The 19,984-nt window shown below is 45.0% G+C and overlaps 1 protein-coding gene across 2 annotated transcripts in view; it reads right to left on the reverse strand.

Moving 5' to 3' along the window:
- Positions 1 to 6,543: 6,543 nt before the first annotated feature.
- LOC309337204 (C-type lectin domain family 2 member D-like) overlaps positions 6,544 to 19,984 on the reverse strand; it is a 115,073-nt gene continuing 101,632 nt past the window's right edge. For both annotated transcript variants that reach the window (XM_081853945.1, XM_081853946.1), the window contains exons 2-6: positions 16,464 to 16,631; positions 13,798 to 13,938; positions 9,663 to 9,841; positions 7,998 to 8,095; positions 6,544 to 6,741 (exon numbers count right to left, since the gene is read on the reverse strand). In XM_081853945.1, the coding sequence (XP_081710071.1) occupies positions 6,630 to 6,741; positions 7,998 to 8,095; positions 9,663 to 9,841; positions 13,798 to 13,938; positions 16,464 to 16,631 (698 nt within the window). In that variant the 3' untranslated portion in view covers positions 6,544 to 6,629. The remainder of the gene's footprint in view (positions 6,742 to 7,997; positions 8,096 to 9,662; positions 9,842 to 13,797; positions 13,939 to 16,463; positions 16,632 to 19,984) is intronic.

Here is a 19,984-nt window from a genome sequence, read left to right on the forward strand (position 1 = left end):
ACCGAGTGTATATCCCTGTAGAAATGGCAGCGTAACAAGATATGAGAGACATTTTCTACCTCCATCAAGCCACAGGGGCAGACTCATTCCACGTATGGTTTACCCTCGAATCTGCCCTGCAATAAGGCAGATGGCAGCACGTTCAATCTAGCGAGGGTAAATGACCGTCTGTATTTGGGTATTTGTAATTTTGACAAATAGTTTGCTGGGCTAAATCCTCTCCCATTATCTTTTATTGCTGGGTGTTTATTCATCTTGCTCATGTGGCATCTCCACAATATTTCTTAGTGGGACACTGGGCCCCCTCAATGTTTGCCCAGGCATCACGCATGATGTCATGACATTGTCCATGATGCCTGGATGTGACACTGTCGTGCACAACACCCAGATGCAACACTGTCATGTGTGATGTTTGGGGGTTGCATGAGCCAGGAACGCGGTGGCACCTCCTCCTCTTGTGGGGAAGCAACCCCTGGCCCATGGTGGTGGCAGAAGGAGGAGGAAAAGGAAACAGAGAAGCCGCTGGCCATGGAAGTTGAGCTGCCTTGTGACACTCAGACATCACGCCTGATGGTGTTATGTCAAGGCCCTGAATATTGTGGGGTGTGAAACACGGAGCAATCAAATACAACATTCCTAGAGCGGACATAAAAAGGGGATATCTGGACCAGCCAGTCAGAACTTCCTGTTTCCTCCTCGGCTGGGACAAACTTCCTCTACATGTGACCAGAGGCGGGCGTGACCTCACCTGTGCAGGTAACAAAATAGCACAGGGAAGGAAGCCATCTCTCTCTCTGACTCCATTTCTCAAAGAAGCAACATCTTAGCCTGAGATGCTCTCTTGGCTTCCAGCCAAGAGAGGACAAAGGAACTATCTCCTTATGGGATAGACTCCACGTGTATATATTTTGTAACCTAAGTGTGCTTTCTGGGATCCTTCTGTAAACAGAATGTTAGTAAACTATTTTATATACTTTTATACAAGACTGTGTCATGTCTATTCTTTTAAGAGGGAATAAAGGAAACTTATTTTAGAGGCTAATGCAAGCTTGGCAAAGATGTTATCCGATGTGTAAGTTTAAAAGGGGAATGTTACTCTGCTAAATCATAGAACTTGTTAACACAAGTTGGGAAGGATATAATTAAACAATATATCCTCTCCTGCCTCCCTGAACATTCCCACATGAATGACATCTGGGTGTCATGCACAACATCGCAACATTGCGCATGGCACCTGGGTGTGATGTTGTCAAGTCACGTCAGCCCCCTTCCCCCAATCTCTTTCCCAAGTTGGTGCATCTGATCAGGAGCAAGAGAGGGAACAAAGATCTACGTCAGAATCTGCTGCCCCTGTGGATCCTGCTGCGAGACAAAGTCCCTCCTTCTGTGCCTCCCACCTTGCCACTTAATGGCTGTTACATGGCTTCCTCCAAAAACAGAAAGATGCGTGCTACAGAAAAGAGCCGGGAACCAGAGCCAGTGCAGATAGTTTCTGTGGCAGTCTCTCATCTGATGAAACATCTAGTTCCATGCAGTATTTGCTGTAAAAAAATAAATAAATCCACAGATGATGAAGTTTGTGTGTTTGTGTCAGTTTGCATTTGTTAGTACAGAAAGTATTGATCTGATACGTAGAGATCTTTCCTATTCTAATTGATTCAAGAGGGGTTTTTTTTTGTTTTTTTAAAATAATATTTATTAAAAATTTTAACAGAAAAAAATTACAAAGTAATAACACACAGAAAAAATACAAAAAAACAAAAACAAAAATTTAACATAAAAAGAAAAAATTAAACTTAAAATCGCTCTTTTATAATATCTTACATTCATTTACTTATTTTCGTGACTTCCTCACACCTCCCTTTTTTGTATTCCATTAAAAAAATTATTCAGCAAATTCATAACCTCATATTTTACCCTTAATTATTTAAAAAAATTCCTTCCAGTAGCACCTTAAAGACCAACTAAGTTAGTTCTTGGTATGAGCTTTCGTGTGCATGCACACTTCTTCAGATACCAAAGCTCATACCACGAAAGCTCATACCAAGAACTAACTTAGTTGGTCTTTAAGGTGCTACTGGAAGGAATTTTTTTTATTTTGTTTTGACTATGGCAGACCAACACGGCTACCTATTTGTAACCTTAATTATTTATCCTCACATATTCTAACTTCAAATTTTCCTTTGATATCCATCCCTTCTTGCATATTCTTATTTTACATTATTACTAGAACCACTTCATTTCATTCCAACGTCATTAACATTCAATAATTTTACAGTGTTTCTGTAGATAGATTTTAAATTTCTTCCAATCTTCTTCCACCGACTCTTCTCCCTGGTCTTGGATTCTGCCGGTCATTTCAGCCAATTCCATATAGTTCATTACTTGCATCTGCCATTCTTCCAAGGTGGGTAGGTCTTGTGTCTTCCAATGCTTTGCGATGAGTATTCTTGCTGCTGCTGTAGCATACATAAAGAAAGTTCTATCCTTCTTTGGCACCACTTGGCCGACCATACCCAGGAGAAAGGCCTCTGGTTTCTTCAAGAAGGTATATTTAAATACCTTTTTCAATTCATTATAGATCATTTCCCAGAAAGCCTTAATCTTTGGGCATGTCCACCAGAGGTGAAAGAATGTACCTTCAGATTCAAGAGGGTTCTGGAAGCTTCTCTGTGTGAAAGAAACAAGCAGCAGAAGAAGAGTTTGGATTTGATATCCCACTTTATCACTCCCTTCAGGAGTCTCAAAGCGGCTCACATTCTTCTTTCCCTTCCTCCCCCACAACGTACACTCTGTGAGGTGAGTGAGGCTGAGAGACTTCAAAGAAGTGTGACTAGCCCAAAGTCACCCAGCAGCTGCATGTGGAGGAGCAGAGACGCGAAACTGGTTCACCAGATTACGAGTCTACCGCTCTTAACCACTACACCACACTGGCTCATGATGTTTGGGATATTCCTTCAGAGAAGCTAACTACAACTGGCTTAAACTGGTTTTGTTATCTCTTCTGTCTAGGTCATGCTATCAAAGTCAGGCCAGAAGGAGGCCTGGGTTTTATTTCCTCTTTCCATCTCTCTTCCTTCTGGTGTGGTGTTCTGTACATAGCATGCTATAGTGTTAAGGTTTAGACTTATTATAAGTTATTGTAAGTTTAAGTTAAGTCTGTTGCAACTAGACTTATGAACTGTGCCAATCCTGAATGTGACCATTATGCTCATTTGCCTTCAGTAAAGCTCTGCTGGATGAAATATTAATTGCCTCTGGTCTACTTTTTGGGAATTCTGCAACGTGTTTAAGTTTTCACTCTACTAACTATATGTCAGAGTTCTGCTCTGGATCAATATTGAGTAGAATTACATGACAGTGTGTGTGTGTGTGTGTGTGTGTGTGTGTGTGTGTGTGCACAGCACCAGCCTTTGTTTCCCACGCATCAGTTCCTTCCCTCACAAGTATTCAGCTTCCCACCCCTCTTTCAAAAGCACACAGCCATTTTGCAATGACATTACAAAATCCTTGCTGCTGAATATGAGGGCCATACATGATGTCATGAAAGTAAAAAGGAGAAGTGTGGATGCCTTTAGCATAGCTGAGCATTTACGTAGGTGAGTCTGCTCAGTTTCCTGCGGTCTGCAAGAAAGCAGGCAAGCCAGCCCATAGTGATCAGGCACTGGGAGCAGATTCTGCTCATTCGCATCCCACCCATTCTGTCTGCTACATTTGCCTTACAAAAATGTATACATTAGGGGAAATTTCCATTCAAATGCATATATTATGAGACATTCCCACTACAATGCTGATGCATTTCCATGATGAATTTATAAAATAATAATAATAATAATAATAATAATAATAATAATAATACTACTACAGTGGTACCTCAGGTTACATACACTTCAGGTTACATACACTTACAGACTCCGCTAACCCAGAAATAGTACCTTGGGCTAAGAACTTTGCTTCAGGATGAGAACAGAAATCATGCTCCGGCGGTGCGGCAGCAGCAGGAGGCCCTATTAGCTAAAGTGGTGCTTCAGGTTAAGAACAGTTTCAGGCTAAGTACAGACCTCCAGGACGAATTAGGTACTTAACCTGAGATACCACTGTAATATCACAAATTGAGACAGAAATGTGGAGAACTAAACTGGACAAAATGGGAAAGTAAGAGAAACATACACTGACTGATTCACCCATTCCAAGGTGGGAGATAAAGGCCTCCCCATCAGATCTGAGGAAACTGGCTTAAGGTACCTCATCATTTAGACCAGGTGAGAACCAATATCCTGCTGTTTTTGAGAACTGAAGAGTCCAGGGATACTTTTGGTGGCTGAATGTTGTGACTCATGCAATGTTTTGAGGAAGCCAGTTGAAATATTTTTTATTTTTTAAAAAAAAAACCAGTTTAATAAATTACCTGAGAAATAAGAAACATACAAGAGCCTGGAACATCAGTGTTCTAGGGAAGATAGTGGGATAATTGATGTGCATGCCAACACAGGGTAGCCAACATGACAACTCCAGTCACCCCTGCCAATGGGGTGTTGTAGTCCATGTCGTTTTAAGGGCACCGTGTTGGTTACCCCAGTATATACAATGTTTGAGTTGTTGTCCTAATGAGAGAGAACAAGCCAAAGTTCTCCTGAGAACCAAAGGCCTGTAAATGTCCCACTACAGTGGCTGTCTTGAGTGTCTCTTTTGAGATGGAAAGTGTGGGGTAACAACAAAAAATAACAGCAAGGTTGTGTGTGAAACACCCAGTCATCTTTATTTTGTTTAGACCAGTGACATGCGGTGACATTTTTTTTTTTGTAGGGGAACAGTTAGGGCTAGTTGCCTTGGCAAACTACACCGTAGCCAGTAGCCAGCATTTTTTTTAGAATAGTTGCAGGCTCTGCCCAATGGCCGGCATTTAGTGGAGTTGCTTTTACACTATCCAATGCGTCCAATATTTGGCAAGGGAAAGTATTAGAACAGAGCGATCACACCTTCCCAGCACTTAATCACTTGATTTGTTTAAAACACACACAGAGAGATATCCTACATATGGGAATTCCCCACCCTCCTATCCCCTAACTCTAGAATGGCCTTGAGCAGGCAGCAGTTACACTAGTGGCCAAAATTGTGGAAACCTTTTGGAAAAAGTGTATTTCCGAGGTTTGATGGTTCAGTTATCTTTCCATTGATGTATAATTTTATGGTATTACTAAAAAGGAAAAAGAAAAAGAAAAAGTGGTGTTATGAGCCATCATCGCCAAAACAAGATGACACTTGATTGCCTCTCTAAACACTCCTTGTTCTGGTTATTTGGCTATAACTTTTGATAGAATACAGATAATTGAACCAACTTTGTTGCATTACATTCTTCATTAAATTATCTTTCCATTGATATGTAATTTATGGTATTACTCCAAAAAAGCTGGAAATACACTTTCCCCAAAAGGTTTCCACAATTTTGGCCACTAGGGTACTTGGGAGGGTGCCACACTCTGCACATGTTCAGAGGCATCAACTTTCACCATCCTCTTCTATAGACAACAGTAAAGGTAAAGGGACCCCTGACTATGAGGTCCAGTCGCAGACGATACTGGGGTTGTGGCGCTCATCTCACTTTATTGGCCAAGGGAGCCAGCATAGAGCTTCCGGGTCATGTGGCCAGCATGACTAAGCCGCTTCTAGCGAACCAGAGTAGTGCACGGAAACACCATTTACCTTCCTGCCGGAGCAGTACCTATTTATCTTCTTGCACTTTGATGTGCTTTCGAACTGCTAGGTGGGCAGGAGCTGGGACCAAACAACGGGAGCTCATCCCATCGCAGGCATTCGAACTGCTGACCTTCTGATCAGCAAGCCCTAGGCTCTGTAAATTGTAATGTAAATACAATCAAAATACCTGGAGGGCCGAGTTTGAGGAAGCCTGCTAAAGAGCATGCCTCGCCTCTGTGCCTTGTAAAGTATGCAGAGGGCAGAATAATAGCACCGGTGGTAGAGGAACTCAGTTGAAGGAGCCGCTTCCCTCTGCGTCTGAGTATGCGCCCACTACTCTGCGCCACCAGGAGGACGCGCCCTCGGATCTGCAGTGCAAGGAACGCAGCCCTCTGACTTGGCTAGAGCGGGCTAAAGAAGAGGCTCAGGAAAGTAAGGTCGAAGGAGGGAGGAGAGGAGCAGCAAGAAGGTGAAGGGAGGAGGAAAGGTTTCTTCTGGAAATGAAGCACAGATGTTTGTGTGTCTAATTTCACCAGAAACATGGGGGACTAAGCTAGTCCCTCTGGTCCATGGAAGGCATGCCACTGGCTCAGATGCGAGTTGTACTAGCAAGTGCAGGATAGCAATTCTGGGAACTGCAGGTTTCACCCCCTGCTGCATATGACTGTTGAAAGGTCAGAACTTGCTCAATGGGCAAGTTGAGTCAGGAAACAGCTGCAACTACAGGCACTAGCTCAGTTGTGCTACCTCACATTACCTCAGAAGGGCTTGAGATACGCCTGCTGTTTTCTTTCCGTAAGACCCCGAACCCTTAAGAACAGGGCTGAATGTAAAAACAAAAACACATTTAAAAGGCTATAGAATATGAATCAGAAAATAGTTTATATAAATATCACTCTGTGTGGTTCGACACCAGGCACTGCTCCAGCCTCTTACATAGTTTTGGTGCAGATGAAGTGGTGTTCATTGCTGCATTTTAAGAAGTTGGGTTTGGGTTCATCATGCAGATAGGCGCAGTTTCCTCCATTTCCACTGACATCCAACCTTCAACACAAGCAAGAGTTATGCAAGAGTTGGTATTTCCCTGACAGCTGTAAATAGAAAACTTCTGAGAACACAGTTACTAACAGGGAGATTTCATCTAGATTGGTAAGCCGTGAACCTTCAGGGAGGAGAGAAATGGGCAGGGAGAATCCTTGAGCATCTAGATTGCCCACTGATTTTTCCTAGAAATGTAAGGTAAAGGTAAAGGTACACCTGACTGTTAGGTCCAATTGCGGACAACTCTGGGGTTGCGGTGCTCATCTCGCTTTATTGGCTGAGGGAGCCGGCGTACAGCTACCGGGTCATGTGGCCAGCATGACTAAGCTGTTTCTGGTGAGCCAGAGTAGCACACGGAAACTCCATTTACCTTCCCGCCAAAGCGGTACCTATTTATCTACTTGCACTTTGATGTGCTTTCAAACTGCCAGGTTGGCAGGAGCAGGGACCGAGCAATGGGAGCTCACCCCGTCACACTCTCATAGCTTTACATCAGAAAGTAATTACACCAAAGCAAAATGTTATGCTGGAACTGATCCTTGCCGTCACATTGACCTGCTAAGATGGCTTACCATCACTTGCACATAACAGTTATGTAAATTGGAAGTATTGGAGTCCAAAACAATGCAAACTTGTTCCACCAGAAACAGCAGTCCCTTAGCTGGATTCCCCAAAGGAACTATAGCATTTCCCCAAAAGCACTATAGTCAGGTGTTTGATGTTCTCAGTTCCTTCTCTACAGCATAAGCAAGATTAGATGGAGAGGCCATGGCCAGAGGGTTGCTGCTTTAAGCCTTTGCGGTTAGCTGGAGGCAGCCTAGGAGGGGTAGTCTAGGTGGGATGTATCAGCTCCCAGTGACCTGTCCAGGGTGCTGAAAGCCCCCTTATTTATAGACCAAGTTCCCACAAAGAACAGAGATAGCACAGAGACATTTGTGCCTGGTGCATAACAGAATGGATTCTGCCTAGCCTACTGATTCTTGCTCAGCTGATCTGCTTATGGGTGCTGACTTAACCCCACCTTGTTTTTTGTGAGCGCCTACAGGACACAGCCAGAGGTGCAAATCTGAGCGAAAGTTTGCATCATACCCTTGAATATTATTTTTGGGTTGTTGTTGTTTTGTTTTTTAATACCGCTGGGGGAACTAAGGCTATCAGTTTTCTTCTGGCATCGGTCACGAACTGTGCAACTACCCAAGGGGGGGGGGGGCATTTGGTTTTGTGGTCTCACAGGACAGGAGAGAAAAGAGAGGACTTACGCTGAGCTGTTTCCATGGAGCCATTTCCAGGGCTGTCCTGGCTCTCTGGTGGTACTGATCCAAAAGGAAGTCTTGCCTTTTAGACCCATCACAAAGTGCTTTAATGATCAGAATAAATGAATGTTAAGGGATGTGAGTTGCTAGAATCACAGGCAAATCGTGCAGCAGCTGAACATATGCAAGTGCTTCGATGAGATTTATATCTTGGACTCTATACAAATTTTCTGTTTTTATATTGCACATGGTTATTTCATTGTCGTTGCCTGAAATGTGGATTAAAATACACTTATATACCACCCTTTGTTTGTTGATTTTCTATACTGCCCTATACCCAGGGGTCTCAGGTATCAAGATGAAAAACTACAAAATACATAATAAAAATATAAACAACAACCCAATAGCTCTCTCACACAAAAAAACACATTTTAAAAAGGGCATAGGATGTCAATCAGATCAACCAAAGGCCTGTTTAAAAAGGAACGTTTTTGCCTGGTGGCTAAAGGTGTATAATGAAGGCACCAGGTGAACAAATTAGGGAAGCTTTTAATGTTTGGTGCATTACTGTATTTTAATATTTTGTTGGAAGCCGCCCAGAGTGGCTGGGGAAGCCCAGCCAGATGGGCGGGGTATAAATAATAAATTATTATTATTATTATTATTATTATTAAGCATTCAAATAAATGAGTGAACCCCTACCTTCTTAGATATGTTACCAGCTGTGTCCTGCCATCTATTGCAGCCTACTTTGGGCTAGGACTGGAGGATCTCCATTTAAGAAATAATAAAACTTAGGGTGCAATCCTAACCTTACTTACCTTGTAACAGTATTTCAAAGCTAGAAGGGAGCCCAAGGGCCATCTAGTCTGAAATGCAGAAACCTCAACACATCGTTCCCGTTTGAAACCAAAGTGGACACTGATTAGCTTTTCAAACATAGTACAGTGGTACCTCGCAAGACGAATGCCTCGTAAGAAGAAAAACTCGCAAGACGAAAGAGTTTTTCGTTTTTTGAGTTGCTTCGCAAGACGAATTTCCCTATGGGCTTGCTTTGCAAGACGAAAATGTCTTGCAAGTTACAGTTCAGAGAACAAAAGGATGGAAGGGGCTCCACCCATCATGACGGGGAGTCAAGGTTCTAGTTTATGAATGAATACTGCCTCAGTGCATTCCTATGGGAATCCGTGCTTCGCAAGACGAAAAATTTGTTAGACGAAAAAACTCGCGGAATGAATTAATTTCGTCTTGCGAGGCACCACTGTAGCAGTTTTATTACCTGGCAGAAAGCCCCATTTAATCCAATAGGACTTACTTATGCATAGGCATGGCTAGGATTGCATTGCAAACCTCTTTTGCCAATATCTATATGATGTATTCGTGTTTTGCAGGTAAAATTCTAAGAGGCTTTATATTATTATAAAGACCAGGCATAGGCAAACTTGGCCCTCTAGATGTTTTGGGGACTACAATTCCCATCATCCCTGACCGCTGTTCCTGTTAGCTAGGGATCATGGGAGTTGTAGTCCCAAAACATCTGGAGGGCCGAGTTTGCCTATGCCCGATAAAGACTTTATTATAAAGTCCATCAAAGCCCCTAATGGCTGAGCAGCTTTATCACTATCGCAAAGGACATTCATGTTCAGCAGCCAAAATACTGGCATTTCTCACCATTTCGTCCTCGCTTTCCAACACAGCCAAGGAGGCATTCTGTGAAGCGCAGAAGCTCTGGCTGAGGGTCCAGTTCTTTTCCACATCTGAAAAGTAGTAGCATTTCTGCTGGTATGCTTTCCAACCAGATGGACATTCATGCCCCTTACAAGAACAGACTGGCTGCTCAGGTGCTTTTCCTAGGTGGAGAAAAACAAACAGAGAGTTAGATGCTGTCTTATCCAACCTCCTCTTTTTGAGTACCATGGACAGAATCAGAGAATCTTAGAATCACAGAGTTGAAAGGGATCCTGAGGATCAGGGGGCTGATTCCCCCCAACACATTGAGAGGGGGGGCCAGCGGGGTGTGTGTGTGGAGGGTGCTCTTCATGTCCCAGCCTCGCCCAGTTAGCTTCCTCCAGGAATGCCTGCAGCTGGGTCACCCAACCCTCCCAGGCACCTTGCCCGGGGTGGGGGGGGAGGCATTTACAATAGGACAGTGTTTGCTAAATGCCACGAGGGTGATCCAGGGTGAGTTTTTTGAGGAGTGGCCACACCATTCAAGGCAGCTGGCACACCTGGTTACATACTTAATTCGTTCCGGAGGTCCGTTCTTAACCTGAAACTGTTCTTAACCTGAAGCACCACTTTAGCTAATGGGGCCTCCTGCTGCCACCACCGCCGTGCGATTTCTGTTCTCATCCTGAGGTAAAGTTCTTAACCTGAGGTACTATTTCTGGGTTAGCAGAGTCTGTAACCTGAAGCATATGTAACCTGAAGCGTATGTAACCTGAAGCGTATGTAACCTGAGGTACAACTGTATTGAACATGGTGGGACTTATTCCTGAGTAAACATGGCGTTATAGTGGGGTTTTTTTTTGGGGGGGGACCCACCTAAGCCCTAGATTATGATTAATCAATTGATTAATTGGGATATGGGAGAAAGTACATGCTGCAGAATTGTGCCCAGACAAGGAATCCCTGAGCTGGCTTATGCAAAGCAGCCTAGCTGGCCTAGCAAAGAGCAAATCCGTTAACACGACAAAAGGGGTCCTTTGGCCTGGGGAGGCAGATGGTGTCAGGGTAGCTGGGTGTGAGTTGATGGGAAAAGGGAGTCTTTTAGTAAGGTGTTCTGGGAAGGAGGAGGAGGAGAAAGAAAGACCCCCATTGTTCAGCCTGGACACTGAGATCCAGCGCCGAGGGCCTTCTGGCGGTTCACTCATTGCGAGCTGTGAGGTTACAGGGAATCATGCAGAGGGCCTTCTTGGTAGTGGCGCCTGCCCTGTGGAACGCCCTCCCCTCAGATGTGAAGGAAATAAGCAGCTATCTTATCTTTAAAAGACATCTGAAGGCAGCCCTGTTTAGGGAAGTTTTTAATATTTAATGCTGTATTGTTTTTAACGCTCGATTGGGAGCTGCCCAGAGTGGCTGGGGAAACTCAGCCAGATGAGCGGGTTATAAATAAATTATTATTATTATTATTATTATTATTATTATTATTATTATTATTATTCATCTTGGGCAGAGTGGTTGAAGAGATGAGAGAGATGCCTTAGACTCCAGAGCTGCCCTGCTGTGGGGGACAAACCCCTCTTGAAATGACCATGCTGTAAGATCTGGACTCCCTAGATGCAGACTGAAGCTGTAAATACTGTAGGTGAATGAACCATATTTCTTAAAGCTACAACAGTCTCTGCCATGTCTCAATTCTCCAAAAGAACAGAGACCCTGGGTGAGTGCCTGGAACCCCCTTGGATCTTGCTACTGCTCAGTAGAGAGGGGAGGTGGGGTTGGCACCCAACTTTTGTAACAATACAAAGGATTGCCTGGAGCAGATCTGTAATCCTTGACAGATTACAAACTGTATTTTAGGGGATTTCTTCCCCCCTCCCAACCACTGCTTTGTTTTTTTCTAACCACTGCTTTAGGTATTTTTTCCCAACCACAATTTTGCATGCTATTCAGAGGTTTCCATTATTTGTTTAGGGGGTTTTGTTGTGTAGGGGAGATGATGCTCTGGGGCCACCAGGTGTGGGAGGTGAGGAGATCCTAGTCAAAAGCTCATCTTGTGGCTGGCAGGGGGGCTGAGGATGGATTCTCTGCCTCTACTGCCCCGATGAAGCTGCCTCCCACTCACCTCTTTCTGCTGCGGCAAGGTGGGAGCATTGGGGAAGCATGGCCGAATAAATGAATGAATGAAGCAGAATAAGCCCACTACTGATGCACTATTATTGTGTCGAGAACGTGCTGCATAATCCACCTTCAATAAAACAGTGGTCTACATGGGCCCAAAGTTATAATTCGTTTTTCTGCCATGTTTATCAAAGCAACACTTACCACAAGGAAAGTCACCCAGTGCTGACCTTAGCCATTTCCTGCCTTTTGTGGAATATTGTTAGAGGCCACCCCAATCTCTGCCCGGTAGTGCACAAGATTCCAGGGGTATTGGACTTCTTCCAGGGTCTGGGGAAATGAAGGTGCAGCAGAGGCCACAGTGGCTTTAAGAAGTATGTTTTATTCACATCTTTACAGCTGAGTTTGGATGGAGGGAGTCTGGATCTTACAGCATGGCTATCTCAAGAGAGGCTTGTCCCCCACAGCAGGGCCGCTCTGGAGGCCAAGGCATCTCTCCCAAACTGCCTTCAACCGGCCAGCCCACCAGCCCAGAAGATTCTGCCTTTCTTCTCCTCCAGTGTGAGAGCCAGCGTGGTGTAGTGGTTAAGAGCAGTGGACTCGTAATCTGGTGAACCGGGCTCACTTCTCCGCTCCTCCACATGGAGCTGCTGGGTGACCTTGGGCCAGTCACACTTCTCTGAAGTCTCTCAGCCTCACTCACCTCACAGAGTGTTTGTTGTGGGGGAGAAAGGGAAAGTAATAATAATAATAATAAATTTTATTTATACCCCGCCCTCCCCAGCCAGAGCAGGGATCAGGGTGGCTAACACCAATAAAATCACAGTAAAAACATAATAGGGAAAAAAACAAAAAACAATTTAAAATACAGATTAAAATGCAATTTAAAATGCAGCCTCATTTTAAAAGTAGCTGATAAATCAAGACCATAAGGGGAGGGAAGCAGAAGGGTCACACTGAGTCCAAACCAAAGGCCTGGTGGAACAGCTCTGTCTTGCAGGCCCTGCGGAAAGATGTTAAGTCCTGCAGGGCCCTAGTTTTTTGTGACAAGAGCGTTCTACCAAGTCAGAGCCAGTAATGAAAAGGCCCTGGCCCTAGTTGAGACCAATCTAACCACCTTGCGACCTGGGACCTCCAAAATGTTGTCATGTGTGGACCTTAAGGTCCTCCACAGGGCATACCAGGAGAGGCGGTCCCATAGGTACATGGGTCCTAGGCCGTATAGGGCTTTAAAGGTCAAAACGAGCACCTTAAACCTGACTCTGTACTCCACTGGGAGCCAGTGCAGTTGGTAAAGCACTGGATGAATGTGATCCCATGGCAAGGACCCCGTAAGGAGCCTCGCAGCGGCATTCTGTGAAAGGAGATTGTTAGCCACTTTGAGACTCCTTAAGGGGAGTGAAAGGCAGAATATCAAGTCCAAACTCTTCCTCCTCCTCCTCCTCCTCCTCCTTCCCAGCAGCCCTTGCAGAGGACTTCCCCCTTTGTGTCTGCTTGCTCCGTCTTTCTTACAGTTCTTCTCTCACATCATGCCTGGTTGCCCCGGCAGCCTTCTCCTCTGTGCTCTGTGGTCAGAGCCACTCCCTTTGTCTCAGTGACTCATTTTTGTTCTGTAATGGCTGATCTCCACTATCCCTGCCAAGCTGGCCCAGTTCATCAGCATAAGCAGAGTCCACGAGGTTCACTTTTCAACTAAATTTGATTTTCTAACTATTACCAAGTCTAAATGTTTGGGGAGGTCTTGCTTCCAACCCACCCACCCAAAACCTGTAACAATAGGAATTTCCAGTCATGCATTGATACTGGGTGCCATCTAATAGCTGCACTATGGAAAGCTGGTGGCAGGCTGGCTGTAGCACAGAGACTGGCAGGCAGCAAGGCTGTGGCAATGGCTGAAATCCAGGGAAGGGCCAAATCTGTAATTCAGACCTAGTAGCGGAAGATACATGGCTAAGGGAATGGGGGGGGGGAGGTCAAAGGAAAAATGTATCAAGGCAGCAGCATGGACAGTTGGACTACTTACCAGCTCCAGCGCCAAGGAGAATGCTGAGGATGACAATGAGGATGATGATAATGACAAGAAGGATGATGATGCAGATGGTCTGCCGGCGCGGTGGCAGAAGAGGGGGGGTGCAGGGGATGCAGTCCACTCCAGGTGTCGTCACTGGGAGGGTGTGTGACAAAATGAGAATTTTTTAAAAAATTGGGCTCAGGGAACTTTTTAGGAGTGATGTGGTGGCTTAGGCGCCTGCAGGTTCCGCGCTGCCTAAAATGGCAGCATGGGACTTGTGTCTGCCTACTGCCTCTCCCTCAGCCACCTAACAGCTGAGGGGGAGGCGGCGGAGAGGCTCCAAGCATCCGAGAGGCTCACCCTGCCCCCACGGGTGGCTCGCTTCACCCCTGGCTGCAGGACATGCACCCGTGCCAGGCACCCGAGCGGCTAGCTACGCCACTGTGCCGGCATAAAACAGCTGCATACTCATTGTGTCCTAACCACAAAATGCGTGGGGGAGAAGAAGGCACATCAGCACTTCTTGCCTGCTCCAGTGAAAGGGGTTGGGTGGGTGGGTTGGGGGATATGTTGCATTAGCTTATACCCAGAGGGTGGGGAAATGGCAAGAGTTTCAAACTTTTCTAGTCTTCACTCTTGTCTTTAACCCAACCCTCCCAAATGAACAGCAGCCATTACGAAGTAGAGGACTGTACTCTGCCAAGTAGGACACCCAGCCACCAGAGTCAGGCTCACTGTGTCAGCCCAAGACATTTTGCTGCTTAAGGCATAGTCCAATTGCTAGGGCTGGCCCCTTTAAAAAGAAATCAAGTGCATTTACGAGGGGGGGGGAAATAATTTTTGCTTCATGTTCTACACAGGCAGTGTGTGAGCACACTGAGGGAGCCCTCCATGCTCAACCAGTCTCTGACGCTGACAGACAGGTGGTCACATGCCCAGGGGCGGGGGGGGGGGGGCGGCGACAGGGTGCAGAGGCTGCTGATGGTGGAATGTAACATCACAGAAGCAGTCAAATACAACATTTCCTGTTACTTTTAATGAAGAGTGTTGTATTATTATTTTAAGCCGGAAACGTAAGGGGAAACTTACCAGGAGCAATAGCTGGCATCTTATGGTGAGCAAAATGCAAGCTTTCCCACAAGTATTAACACATTTTTACTGTAGAGACATTCACCTCCATGCTCCAGCTACTCACTAAATTTTTCCATCTTAATAATAATAATAATAATAATAATAATAATAATATTTTATTTATACCCCACCCTTCCTGGTTCAAAAACTGCGCTCAGGGCAGCTAACAACAAATTTAAAACACTTTATGTTAAAAGCAACGTAAAATACAGTATAAAAACATGAATAACAATAAAATTCAAAGTTCAGAAATCAACAGTTAGCCACCATGCAGCCAGAGGGGGGGGGGGGGCAGCAGGTGGACAGTGAGGCAACTGTGCCGCCCAACATTTTGTCCCCCCCCCCAGCATGGAACCTGCACCCACCTTCGTATGCTCATGTGTGGGGGGTGCTGGCACCCCCATTGGTTGGCGCTGTGAGTCCCTGTGTCCCACAATCGTTCTAAAGGTAAACAACCATTTCCTTTAAAAAAGGTGAACAACTTTGGGGGTTCGCTCCCTAAAAAAGGTTGTCAACTGTGGGCAACCTAGGGGTGCCAGGCGGATCCTTGCACCCCAGCGCCACATATGCTTAAGATACTCCTGTTCCTTGACCTCAAAAAGTTTAGTGATTAGCTGGAGCATGGAGGTTTATACTTGTTGGAAAGTTTGCAATTTGCTCACCGTAAGATGCCAGTTATTTTTTGCCATTGAGGGATCAGATGGCAACTCAATCCGCTCTCTCACCACCTTAATCCAATGAATAGTGTGTGGTTTATGATTGTGTTGCATTTTGATGGTTTCTGTTACAGGCCCAAATACTGTAGCTAAGTGTAAATTGAGCCTAATTGGCCTAATGCTTACATCCAAGAGTATGACCAGAATTTGTGCTATAATGGCTTTCTTTGCATCTGAGGTATATCAGCACTGAACTACAGTGGTACCTCAGGTTAAGTACTTAATTCGTTCCGGAGGTCCATTCTTAACCTGAAACTGTTCTTAACCTGAAGCACCACTTTAGCTAATGGGGCCTCCCGCTGCCGCTGCGCATCCTGAAGCAAAGTTCTTAACCCGAGGTACTATTTCTGGGTTAGCGGAGTCTGTAACCTGAAGTGTCTGTAACCTGAAGTGTATGTGACCTGAGGTACCACTGTAATGGACCAATGCTTGTAGAAGGCAGATTGCTACACTCCCAAGTTTCCAGCTGCCTCCAATGGCAGCAGAACTTGGGAATCTGCCTTATACTGAGTCAAACCCTTGGCCCACCCAGCTGAGAATGGTCTACTGGCTGCAGCTCTCCAGGGTTAGGACTGATATCAGAAAAATAAGTACCACTGTGCTCCTAAATCCAGCTGTTATTTCTTAGAGCAGAATCTTTTCGCACAGGCAGCTGCTGGTTGCTCCAAATCAGGGATGGAGAATCTGTGCCCCTTTAGATGTTGCTAGACTGCCACTGCCAGCATCCCCAGCCAGCATGGCCAATGGGCTGGAAGGACAACATCTGGAAGGCCACCAGTTCCTCATCTCCGCTCCAAATGCCTTTCTGCCAAATAGGGAGGCCACAGTTACCTGCTCTTTGCCTTTCTGCCGTGTGTTCATTGGCGACAAAGGGAGACTCTGCCTGGTCGTGATCGTCTTGGACTGCCATGTGAGCTCTTTCACACACAGACATTTCTGAGAAAAATTGCACTCCAGGGGCAATTCTGGTTGCACACAAAGCTTCTGGTCTTAGGTCACCTGAAAGAGAAACAAAATGAAGCCAACAGAAAGGAAGTGGCTTGTGAACTGAGGCCACCAACACACACAAACACTTTCCAGATATTGGATCCAATATCAGGTATCCCACGATTCTGATTTCACCTTAACCTCATTGATGGCCAACTGGTAGCTCATTGCTGAGGAAGATGAGTTGCTGGGGAGCACCAGTGGGGAGTTGGGGTGTTGCATTCCCATATTACATGTGGGCTTCCCACAAACAGCTGACTGCTTGCTGGGATAAGAGGATGCTAAACCACATGGGTCACTGATCTGGTCCAGCGGGGCTCATCTTCTTAGGCTCTTATGGGCAGATACTGGCCTGCCGAGTGGGCCAATGCCCTGCTACTTGAGAGGCTGCTATTCTAGCAGTTCAGAAACACAGAGTATTTATTCAGCAAATCCACCATTGACATGTTACCAGCAGTGATTTGAGATGGGTCAGTGTGGGTTTTGCTTTCTGTCTTTCATCATTAATTGGCTAACCATTTTAATCTTGCAAAATTAAAGAATTGAAAAAATGTTTCTTTATAAATGTATATCTATCTCTATCTATCTATCTATCTATCTATCTATCTATCTATCTATCTATCATCTATCTATTTCAGTCAATAACCAGTAGAGAAGATAGGAAAAAACCAGAGCACATAAAACACAATATAATATCTTAAGCATGCTAGAGTTAATGCATGTAGAGTTAAAAACAATGTAAAATATTTTCTTTTTAAAATGAGAAATATAGAATAATTATATTTAAATGGTAAAAAAAAAAAATTACGGTAATTTTAAAACTAAGACAGGGTCCTATGCCGACAAGCAACTGCTGCAGCTCAAAAACAAGCTACCTTTGCAGTAATTTCAGGAAATTGGTCAGCCAAAAGACAGTCAATACAAAACGCTCCAGATCTTCCTGGTATACTTTGTAAAACCGGATTGTTGCATAGTGGTCAGAGTGTTGGCCTATGACCCAGCCTACCCGTGTGGTGTTGGGGAAAAGCAGAGAAATGGTGAGGCCAGGGCTGGGGGGACAAGCCAGCAGAGCCCATGAGATACTGGTGTGTTCAGAGTGTTAGACTCAAATCCCCACTCAGCAACGAACCCACAATGTAAATCTGACCAGTCTCTCATTCTCAGCCAAACACTCTCACAGGGGTTGTGCGATGACAAATCTGAGAGCCAGTGTAGATGATACAAAGCTAATGGGGCCAACGGTCTGTCTCAGAATAAGACATCTTGCTGTGCTGCGATCCTTCAAGCTACCTCAGTGACAAGTACAGTGGTACCCCAGGTTAAGAACTTAATTTGTTCCGGAGGTCCATTCTTAACCTGAAACTGTTCTTAACCTGAAGCACCACTTTAGCTAATGGGGCCTCCTGCTGCCGCTGTGCCACTGCTGAGCGATTTCTGTTCTCATCCTGAAGCAAAGTTCTTAACCCAAGGTACTATTTCTGAGTTAGCAGAGTTTGTAACCTGAAGCATCTGTAACCCGAGGTACCACTGTACTTTCAAATAACACAGAGACATCATGATTAACCATTTGCAAGAGGAATGGGCAGCGGCTCCTTTTGGTGATGGTGCACCTAGCAGCATATTTAAAGCAGGCAGAATAATAGGCTTGTCTTCTTTGTTACAACTGGTCCATCATTTCCTTGGGTTAGGAAGACAGCCTAGCAATAGGTTAGGAAGCTGAACCTGTTGAAGATCTGCTTGTCACAAACAGCTGAGGCATAGAAAGTTCGCATGGTTAACTGGCCTCCTCAGTTAACCAAGAGCAGAATCGAAGAATCTTAGAGTTGGAAGGGACCCAAGGGTCATCTAGTCCAACCCCCTGCAATGCAGGATTCTCAGCTTAAAAGCTTCCATGACAGATGGCCATCACTTGTGAGGTTGCCCCTGTTACTCCTAACTCTTGGTTAAGGGTAGCTTTTTTCCCCCCTTTCAAAACTGCAATGAACAATAAAAAACTAATAATAAAACCTTCACAGCAACAGAACCTCACAAATTGTCCAGATGTTCATATATTGCTTTCCCACTCTAAGTTATTCCATGGAGTTCAGCGCAACTTCCCTACCTACTGAACTTTGGCAACCGACTCTGAGGTTGGCGGGGCTGAAAGTGAGAGACAGCGACTGGCCCAAGGTCACCCAAGGAATTGAGCAGGTAAGTGGAGTTTGGAATTCCCCACCTTTAAACCACTGCTAACTTTCATTACAAGAAAGGCTGCTCATTACTCTATTGGGAGAAATTGCAAGTTTCAGCAGAAAGTGCAAATCTCTTAAATAATATTATGCAATTCTAAAAACAATATCGTTTTCATTCAGAATAACACGAAACAGCACAAACAATGGGTATTGATCACCAGATACAAAGCAAAATACAATGACGATGTGTTTAAGGCAGAAGATTATAGCAGCATGTTCAGTTAAGCCCCAAATATGTATGCGTTACAGAGGGTGTAGGTTCCTCTGGATGACAGCTAATTAAAAAAAAATAAACACAAACCAATTGGCATCAAATGCACGAAACTTTTTTTTTTTTTAAAAAAACTTCTCTTCTTAAATGGCATTCCTCTTAAAGGACACCCTGCTCGAATGTTTGCTCGGAAATCCCCATCGTTTTGAACAAGACTTCTCCCCACCTCCCATCCCGGATAAAAGTTCAGAAAGGAAGAAAGTAGTTGAAGCAATTAGCAGCTAGAGGAGATTTTCAAGTTAAGAGAAAAGAGACTCGCCCCGGCCCCGCGCACAGGCTCATCACCTACCGACCTGTTAGAAGAGGCCTTTGCCGCTACTCGGCTCGATGGCGCTCTGCCTCGGGTAGGAAAGGAAAGGGAGGGAGGGAGGGAGGCGGCGCGGAGTGTACGCCTGGGCGCAAGCGCGCGCGTGTTCAGAAAACCGGAAACTTTCTTTTAGACAGAAGAAATGATCGCAGGCGGACGTGAGTGGGTGGTATCTGAAGAAGTGTGCATGCACACGAAAGCTCATACCTAGAACTAACTCAGTTGGTCTTTAAGGTGCTACTGGAAGGAATTTTTTTATTTTGTTTTGACCATGGCAGACCAACACGGCTACCTATCTGTGAGTGGGTGGTGTTAGGTGTCAAATGGAAGGGACACCTTATCCTTAAAGAGCATAATGTCGCGGGGAGCGCTATTTAGTTCACAGGGGGGAAATGAATGAATGAATGAGATGAATGACAGACAGGTGTAAGAACAGCTGATCTGGAATCTACACGCACACACAGGAGCAAACTCCTAGGGGCAGAGGGGTGTTTGTACCCCGCCCCCTATGGAATATTTTAGAGGGCTGCACGCCTCCCCCCAAGTTGATGGGCAT

This window comes from Podarcis erhardii (assembly GCF_964252035.2).
Source record: "Podarcis erhardii genome assembly, chromosome: 2".
In the NCBI taxonomy this organism is placed as follows: domain Eukaryota; kingdom Metazoa; phylum Chordata; class Lepidosauria; order Squamata; family Lacertidae; genus Podarcis; species Podarcis erhardii.